This window comes from Nerophis ophidion, linkage group LG05 (assembly GCF_033978795.1).
Source record: "Nerophis ophidion isolate RoL-2023_Sa linkage group LG05, RoL_Noph_v1.0, whole genome shotgun sequence".
Lineage (NCBI taxonomy): Eukaryota > Metazoa > Chordata > Actinopteri > Syngnathiformes > Syngnathidae > Nerophis > Nerophis ophidion.
The window spans coordinates 36750719-36760718 of NC_084615.1; the positions used below are offsets into that span (position 1 = coordinate 36750719).

General features: G+C 44.1%; 1 protein-coding gene across 2 annotated transcripts in view; it reads left to right on the plus strand.

Annotated features, from left to right (window-relative positions):
• Positions 1-10000, plus strand: part of LOC133553015 (estrogen-related receptor gamma-like) — a 52545-nt gene that overhangs the window by 11181 nt on the left and 31364 nt on the right. For both annotated transcript variants that reach the window (XM_061900745.1, XM_061900746.1), the window contains exons 2-3: positions 8545-8790; positions 9534-9691. In XM_061900745.1, coding sequence (XP_061756729.1) covers positions 8545-8790; positions 9534-9691 — 404 coding nt within the window. The remainder of the gene's footprint in view (positions 1-8544; positions 8791-9533; positions 9692-10000) is intronic.

Below are 10000 nucleotides of genomic sequence, written 5' to 3' on the forward strand. Positions count from 1 at the left end.
TCATCAAAAGGTTCAGAGAATCTGGAGGAATCACTGCACGTAAGCGATGATATTACGGACCTTTGATCCCTCAGGCGGTACTGCATCAAAAACCGACATCAGTGTGTAAAGGATATCACCACATGGGCTCAGGAACACTTCATAAAGCCACTGTCAGTAACTACAGTTGGTCGCTACATCTGTAAGTGCAAGTTAAAACTCTACTATGCAAAGCAAAACCCATTTATCAACAACACCAAGGAACACCGCTGTCTTCGCTGGGCCCGAGCTCATCTAAGATGGACTGATGCAAAGTGGAAAGGTGTTCTGTGGTCTGAAGAGTCCACATTTCAAATTAGATTTGGAAACTGTGGATGTGGTGTCCGCCGAACAAAGGGGAAAATAACCATCCGGATTGTTATAGGCGCAAAGTTCAAAAGCCAGCATCTGTGATGGTATGGGGGTCTATTAGTGCCCAAGGCATGGGTAACTTACACATCTGTGAAGGCACCATTAATGCTCAATGGTCCATACAGGTTTTGGAGCAACATATGTTCTCATCCGAGCAAGGTTATCATGGACGCCCCTGCTTATTTCAGCAAGACAAGTGTTACAACAGCGTGGCTTTGTAAAAAAAAGAGTGCGGTTACTTTCCTGGCTCGCCTGCAGTCCAGACCTGTCTCCCATCGAAAATGTGTGGCACATTGTGAACCGTAAAATACGACAGCGGAGACCCCGGACTGTTGAACGACTAAAGCTCTACATAGGGACGGCGTGGCGCAGTGGGAGAGTGGCCGTGCGCAACCCGAGGGTCACTGGTTCAAATCCCACCTAGAACCAACCTCGTCACGTCCGTTGTGTCCTGAGCAAGACACTTCACCCTTGCTCCTGATGGGTGCTGGTTGGCGCCTTGCATGGCAGCTCCCTCCATCAGTGTATGAATGTGTGTGTGAATGGGTAAATGTGGAAGTAGTGTCAAAGCGCTTTGAGTACCTTGAAGGTAGAAAAGCGCTATACAAGTACAACCCATTTATAAAACAAGAATGGGAAAGAATTTCACTTTCAAAGCTTTAACAATTACTTTCCTCAGTTCTCCAACGTTTATTGAGTGTTAAAAGAAAAGGTGATGTAACACAGTGGAGAACATGCCCTTTCCCAACTATTTTCGCATGTTTTGCAGCCATGAAATTCTAAATTAATTATTTGCAAAAAAATGAAATAAAGTTTATCAGTTTGAACATCAAATATCTTGTCTTTGTAGTGCATTCAATTGAATATGGGTTGAAAATAATTTGCAAATCATTGTATTCCGTTTATATTTAGATCTAACACAATTTCCCAACTCCTATGGAAACGGGGTTTGTATATATACTGTATACATACGTACATATATATATATATATATATATATATATATATATATATATATATATATATATATATATGTATGTATTAGAGATGCGCGGTTTGCGGTCTCATCCGCGGAGTCCGCGGATAAACCGCGGGTCGAGCGGGTGAAAAAATAGATTTTAATTAGATTCGGGCGGGTGGCGGTTGAACCATTCGGAAATAATTGATATACATGGTTCAGGGATTGGTATCCTTTACCATTCAAATAGCCATTTGGGACCCGTGTCACAAAGCGAAGACGATAGGAGACGCAAACATTTTCTAGAATTACTGCCGGCAGTCACCCAGTTAATAAGTATTAGAGCGTGCTATGAAGCCATTGACTTTGACGCCTTCTACAGCATGTATGATCTGCTTATCAGTCCAACAACATGTTGTGTGTGGCTTCCGCGGAGACACGCACACGACTGCAAGGCATACTGGGTGACACAGAGTACACTAATGGTTGTGATATAAAAAATTTTAATACTCTTAGTAATATGCGCCACGCTGTGAAGCCACACCAAATAAGAATAACAAACACATTTCGGGAGAACATCCTCCCAATAACACAACATAAACACAACACAACAAATACCCAGAATCCTTTGCATCCATGACACTCCCTGACTATTTTATACACCCCGCTAGCAGCAAACTCCCCCCCCCCCCTCCCCCGCGTTGGCAAGGTGGGCGGGGTTGGGGCGCGGGGGTGTAAAATATATTCAGGATTTGTCACGGATGCAAAGGATTCTGGGTATTTCTTGTGTTGCGTTTATGTTGTGTTACTGTGAGGATGTTCTCCCGAAATGTGTTTGGCATTCTTGTTTGGTATGGCTTCACAGTGTGGCGCATATTAGTAAGAGTGTTAAAATTGTTTATATCACAACCATCAGTGTACTCTGTATCACCCAGTATGCCTTTCAATCTTGTACGTGTGACTGCGGAAGCTGCATACAACATGTTGCTGGATTAACAATCGGTTTGTACATGTTGTTGAAAGTGTCAAAGGCAATGGCTTCACAGCACGCCCTTATTCTTGTCATCAGGATGAACACCATTGGATATTCGCGAGAACGTTAGCGGCTCTCATTGTCTTCTTTACTCTGAAAAACGGGTTTGAATGGCTCTTTGAGTGGTAAAGGCGGCCGTACTCTGATGTATTTCAGTGGGCGGGTTGTTGCGGTTCTGATAAAATGTTGGTTCGGGTGGATGACGAATTAGGTGATGCGGTTGCGGATGATATAATTGCCTATCCGCGCATCTCTAGTATGTATGTACGTGTGTATGTATGTACGTATGTATGTATATGTGTATGTATATATATATATATACGTATGAATGTATATGCGTATGTATATTTATACACACGTATGAATGTACATATGTGTATGTATATATATGTATGTACAGTATATATATGTATGTATATATACAGTATATTTATGTATGTATGATGCGAATCATTCGAATCAAAGAAAATAAAGCAATTCCAATCCAGTTCCAGCTTTACACTTCTTAGGCTAGAGATTTACTAGCAATGAGAAGACATACAAATACAATACTAAAAAAAAGGAATCACAAGAGTTACTAAAAGCAACAGTATTAATAATAGACATTCTAGTTGTTTAGATAGTTTAATCTAAAACATATTTTTAAAGAACAAAAATTTACAAACTCATTTATAAATTATGAACTTATTTATAATCAAATAAATAACATTTGCTATTTGGATGTGAATCATTTTTTGGAGCATTCCTAATTGTTATTATTAGATAGTTTGGACAAATATGACCAACATGAGTTGTGACATACAGGTTGGCTGATTGTCGGTGGCCTCAGAAAGGTCAGTGCCAAGCCCAGTTAACCCCCACAGTATGACATGACATCATGTTCCCTACAGTTCCAAGCTCCTCAGCCTGACTGAAGGCCCTTAGGCCTGACTGGAAGTACAGCTGATCCTCTTTGATCGTCTCCTGTTGCCTCATTAGGAATAATTCGTCCTCAGGTGCTGATTTTGGGAGACTTTCACTTTGCTCTCCAATTTCTTTACATCCTTTGCTTCCTCCCTCAGCCAGTGGGGCTCTTTGTGTCCTTTGTGACTGTGCTCGTTAGATAGTGAGTGTTGCCTCCTCTCACGTGCAGGTTAACGGTTCAATGGGACGCTCCCGCCTTTGCTGCCTGGCCCTCTGCTACGCCCTCGTTTCCTTGTTTTGGTTGCAAGAAAACAAAGAGAAGAGACACGCTTGTTTGATTCATGCCGTGTGCATTTTGATGGGATTTTATGCGGACAGACCCGATGGGTAATCTGTCAAAGAGTCACAGTCACATGATTGCTCTTTATGTCATTATTATTGCATGTGATGCATTATAATGATGGAGGGCTGCATATATCTTCAAGTATATCTAACTTCGCACCTGTCATACATTTGAAAAGTAACACAACGCCCCTGATGGATGGCAAAAGGTTAGCAGCGAATCATTTCCAAAGGAGAACTGAAATATCTTAATTTTGCTGTTACTTTATAAACTAAAAGTGGATTGAAACAGGTTAAAATAACTTTAGTTGTTTAAGTTTGGTATGGCTCAGTTATTTTGTCTTCTGTCGTATGTGCACCACCTCCCGACAAAGTTTTGTGTAAATCAGTTGAGTAGGTTTTGTCTTATGCCTGTAATTAAGTGGGCACGCTTAAGCGCTGTTTCCTATCAGCTTGTGAAGATTTAGAAAGAGTTTATACAAAAACAGACTTTTTTTGTAGGGGAGTCCCGATATTAGGGCCTTGAGTATTGGACAATACAGATATTGATTTGATACGATATCAGCACAAATTACATATACTTTTACTTTTTTGTACTGTGGAATGTTAGAAAATACTTAATCAAGTGAAATTACTCAGATAAAAATCGCAGGTATAAAAGCACTAACCTTACGAGTCTGACAAATTTATGCTTTTCAAATGTTTTTGCGACCTCAGTAGTCACAATAATTCAATTCAATCAAGCTCATGATGTAATAAGTTAAATGTTGCGGACACCTTTCTTACTGAATACTTTCTAACAAGCTTCTGCCTTGGAGACTTTCTATCTGTTAGTAATAAGGTATATGATACCGGATGACAATGAAAAATGTTGTGTTTTAAAGTGCAATATTGAACACTGAGATAGGCTCCAGCACCCCCCTTAACCCCGAAAGGGACAAGCTGTAGAAAATGGATGGATGAATGGATACTGAACACATATTAGTGCGTATGTCTAAGTTGTGTGGTATTGTGTGCCTAGCTGTTGTGTAGCCTACCATGTTTACCTTTTGTAAGTGACTTCACTTCACTAAAATACACTACACCTTGTGTGCTTATTTAAGGACATTTTGATGTTAACAAGTAAACATGATGCAGGACTGTTTATATCGGAGATTTTAGATGCAAGCTTCACTGATAATTTCATTACTGATATCGGACTGATATCGATATCTGATCGGTACATCCCTAATTTTTGGGTGGTTACTTCGTGGAAAAAGAGGTTAACATTTTTTTAATTAACGAAGGTTCCGAACACTTTGAAATGTCGACGAATTGTTCCATTTTTGTGAGGCAAAAAAACTAGTCCTCAACACATTTTGTCCTTGGTTTTGAATATGTTCAGTGCAAAATAATTACAAAAATAATAGTGCAAATATTCATATCAAATTGGCAGCAGGACACCTTATACCGGGGTTTGATGATCGACTGGTTGTGTCATCGGATTTGCGGTCTCATGTTTTGGACACTCTGGTGAAGAGAGTGGCGGAGCATGTGGTGAATTGGCTCCAATGGTGCGGGAGGATGCTGGTCAGACCTCACAGGCCCGAGCGCATTGTGAGGGTCTGATGGACACGTCTAGCAGTCTCCCGTCAGAGAGAGATTCAATTCCCACCTCCAGAAGAACTTTGAACATGTTACAAGGGAGCCGCTGGTCGTTGAGTCCGAGTGGACAATGATCCGTACCTCTATTGTCGAGGCGACCGATCAGAGATGTGGCCGCAAGGTGGTTTGTGCCTGCTGTGGCGGTATTATCAGAACCCGCTGGTGTCGGTGAGGAATGCCGTCAAGTTAAAGGAGTCCCATCGGGTCCTTTTTGCTCGTGGGACTCCAGAGGCAGCGGACAGGTACTGACAGGCCAAGCGGTGTGCGGCTTTAGCGGTCGTGGAAGCAAAAACTCAGATATGGGAGGAGTTTGAGGAAAACGATTCTTGACCACCATCCGCCGCCTGGGGAGGGGGAAGCACTGCACTTTTTACACCGTGTATGGTTGGGATGGTGTGCTGCTTACCTCGACTCGGGATGCTGTGGATTGGTGGGGGAATACTTTTTGGACCTCTTCAATCCCACCTCCATGTTTTCCTGTGAGGAAGCAGTGCCTCGGGAATCTGTGGTGGACTCTCCTATTTCTGGAGCTGAAGTTGCCGAGGTAGTTAAAAAGGTCCTCAGTGGCATGGGCCCGGGGGTGGATGAGATCCGCCCGGAGTTCCTTAAGGCTCTGGATGCTGTTTTGTATAACAAGACTCTGCATACATTGCCATGGACATTGGGGTCGGTACGTCTGGATTGGCAGACTAGGGTGGTGGTTCCTCTATTTAAGAAGGGGAACCAGAGTTGGTTTTCCAACTATCAAGGATCACACTCCTCTGCCTCTCTGTTAAGGTCTATTCAGGTGTATTGGAGCCAACCAACTCAGTGGCCTAGTGGTTAGAGTGTCCGCCCTGAGATCGGTAGGTTGTGCGTTCAAACCCCGGCCGAGTCATATCAAATACTATAAAAAAAAATGGGACCCATTACCTCCCTGCTTGGCACTCAGAATCATGGGTTGGAATTGGGGGTTAAATCACCAAAAATGATTCCCGGATGCGGCACCGCTGCTCACTCCCTCCCAGGAGGTGAACAAGGGGATGGGTCAAATGCAGAGGACAAATTTCACCACACCTAGTGGTACTTGGTACTTTAACTTTAACTTTAACTGGAGAGGAGGCTATGCTGGATAGTCAAACCTTGGACTCAGGAGGAGAAGTGTGGTTTTGGTCCTGGTTGATGAACTGTGGACCAGCTCTATACTCTCAGCAGGATCTTTGAGGGAGCATGGGAGTTTGCCCAACCAGTCTGCATGTGCTTTGTGGACTTGGAGAAGGCATTCAACTGTGTCCCTCAAGAGGTCCTGTGGGGAGTGCTCAGAGAGTATGGGGTATTTCACTGCCTGATTGTGGCGGTCCGCTCCTTGTATGGTCTGTGTCAGAGCTTGGTCCACATTGCCGGTAGTAAGTCGGACCCGTTTTCAGTGAGGGTTGGATTCCGCAAGGGCTGCCCTATGTCACCGGTTCTGTTCAGACCTTTTATCGACATAATTTCTAGGCAAAGTCAGGATGTTGAGGGGATCCGGTTTGGTGGATGCAGGATTAGGTCTCTGCTTTTTGCGGATGATGTGGTCCTGATGGTTTCGTCTGACCAGGATCTTCAGCTCTCAGTGGATCGGTTTGCAGTTGAGTGTGAAGTGACGGGTGTGAGAATCTGCACCTACAAGTCCGAGTCCATGGTTCTTGCTCGAAAAAAGTTGGAGTGCCATCTCTGGGTTGGGTAAGAGATCTTGCCCCAAGTGGAGGAGTTCAAGTACCTCGGAGTCTTGTTCACGAGTGAGGTAAGAGTGTATTGTGAGGTCGAGAGGTGCATCAGTGTGGCGTCTGCATTGATGCAGACCCTGTATCGGTCCGTCATGGTGCAAAAAGAGCTAAGCCGGAAGACAAAGAAATCTCCATTTACCCGCAGTTGATCTATGTTCCTACCCTCACCTATGGTCATGAGCTTTGGATTATGACAGAAAAAAAAAGATTACGGGTACAAGGTGGCCGAAATGAGTTTTCGCCTTGAGGCGGGGCTCTCCCGTAGAGATAGGGTAAGAAGCTGTGTCATTTGTGGACGCTCAGAGTAAAGCCGTTGCTCCTCCAAATCGAGAGGACCCAGATGACGTGGTTAAGGCATCTAGTCAGGATGCCCCCCGAGTGCCTCCCTAGGTAGGTGTTTAGGGCACGTCCGACCAGTGGGAGGCCACAGGTAAAACCCAGGACACGTTGGGAAGATTATGTCTCCTAGCTAGCCTGGGAACGCTTCGGAATCCCCTGGAAGGGGCTGGACGAAGTGGCTGGGGAGAGGGAAGTCTGCGACCCGACATGGGATAAAATGAAGATGGATGGATGTTATTTTTATTATTATAATATTTTGCCTGCAAATTGCATTCCGCCTAAAATATCAATCAGCATTTTAGTTTGACCCCAAACAAATTGACCTGAGACCCATTTTGGTTCCAGGAACTTGCCCTAAACCAAATAACCTAATCTTATGCTTTTCTTATCAAGAGTCCTTAAAATTTCTCTTTATGAAGACATTTTAATATGCCTTATTTAGGTCTATACGTGTTTCATTGTGTGTGTGCATATTAATCTTTGTGGGATTCTAGAGGCGTCAGTAGCGCGTGGCTGTGGTTTGCTCTGGCGGCAGTTAAAAGCAACCACACACTTTGCCAAGTAAATGACTCGTAGGCCCACAGTGCTGTGATTTACATGGCAGGAAACACTGACACGTGTGTGTGTGTGTGTGTGTGTGTGTGTGTGTGTGTGTGTGTGTGTGTGTGTGTGTGTGTGTGCGCGTGTGCGTGTGCGTGCGCGTGCGTGTGCGTGCGCGCGCGCGTGTATGTGTGCACGTGCGCGTGCATGTGCGTGCGCGCGCGCGTGTATGTGTTCTGGTCTAAATTTTGTAAAGTTGGCCTGGCGACATAAAGTTGCATGCCGAAGTGTGTCAGGGTGTTTATGAAGACACATGCTTTTTCAGTGTGTCGCGAAGTGTGAGTGTGTGTGTGTTTGACATATTCCTGATCGCGTGAATAGTGTAGGTGGGTTCTTATTTTTACTTCCGCGCATATGAACGCCAGATGCCACAATGCAGACGATTTGTGGTCGGACTATTTGACTGCATTTGATTGTTCCTCTAAAAAACAAAGCATGGGTAGCAGGTTTGCATAATATGGGAAATCACAAACGGCTGCATTAGGATGGATGAATGCATGGGTAAACACAGTATAGATAACACTTTGTCTGCATACTTTTGAAATATGTGTTAATAATAATAATAAAATCATTTATTTTATCTCTTGCAGAGATCCTGGTAGAATGTCCGTAAGGGGCCTGGACCCCACCTGCACCTCCTCCATAAAGCGGGAGCCCTCCAGCCCCAGCTCCCAGGGAGACGCCAGTCCGGCTCAGCCCAGTCCCGGTAGCTCTTCGTCGGACACCAACTCCAGCTACGGGCCCCTCATTAAGGGCCACGTCCACACCAATGAACTGGACTCGCCTGGTCCTTACGGGCGTACGACGGGGTTGTCTGACAACGGAGGACCTAACAGGTTGGTGACATACTCACAAGACAAAAAATTAGGTGCACTTAATACATACAAGCGTGTTAAGGTCAGAAAAGTGTTGATTTAATAATATTTTCGAAGTATTGATTTTGATAATATTTAGATGATTGTGAAAGCTGCTACTTAAGTAACCCTATAATTTGAAACAGCTTTGCAGTTCAATTTAGTGCATATTATTTTGCAGGCAATAATAATGACAATATCTATATCAAAATATTGTTCAACTTGTTAGCAAGACGGCTTGTTTCCAAAATGCATGAACTAAATATCTAATTTCCATCAAACTTAGCAGCCAACATCCTCCCATTACAGATAAAAGTGCAGATACAGCAATCTATTTTCATGCTTGGGTGTTACAGCCTTCTTACATTGGACCTAGGAGGACAGTGACCCACATGATCCAGCAGGTGGCGCTGTGATGAAAAAAGTTAAATGTAATGCTCATTACAGGACTGGAGTGGAACTGTATCGCCCAACATGTCGGTTTTTTTAGTTTTTAAGTCAGTCTTGGTAAGAGAAGTATGCTCTGTTTGACCTGCGCAAGTAGGGGTGACTTGAAATTTCTTACCCGCTACAAACCAACCCTTTGTCACATGAAGTTTTTTTTGACCGAATCGATATTTGGTATGCAACTTTAAGGAACTGGCAAGAATGTGAGTTTAAATTTAATTTCCATGACTTTACCTAATGTTGTGACCCTTGCCTTTGACATTCACGTCCACATTTAGGACGTTCAAGGAGGAGGAGGCCCAAGTGAAATGTGAATTCCTCCTGGGCTCCGTGGCTAAGCGTCTGTGTCTGGTGTGCGGCGACGTGGCGTCGGGCTACCACTATGGCGTGGCTTCGTGTGAAGCCTGCAAGGCTTTCTTCAAGAGAACCATTCAGGGTGAGAGACGTGACACATCCACACGCATACACACACACTCTTGTGGGGTGGGGCCGAGGACTGTTTAAACTTAGACCTCAACCTGTTGTACGAGCGACACGGTTTGTTTTGGTGTAAACAAGCGCTAATCGTCGGTCAGCTTACAGCTTCCTGCCTGCAGCCTAACGGCGCGTACATCAGCTCCTGTTTGCCAACAGCTGATGTTGATTTGAAGTGTGTACAGTCAACATGTAGTTTAGCTTGGTCAGATGTACTGCACATTCACACTCCTGGGCTACATGCTGAAGAAGTAGGCTTCTATGTGAGGTT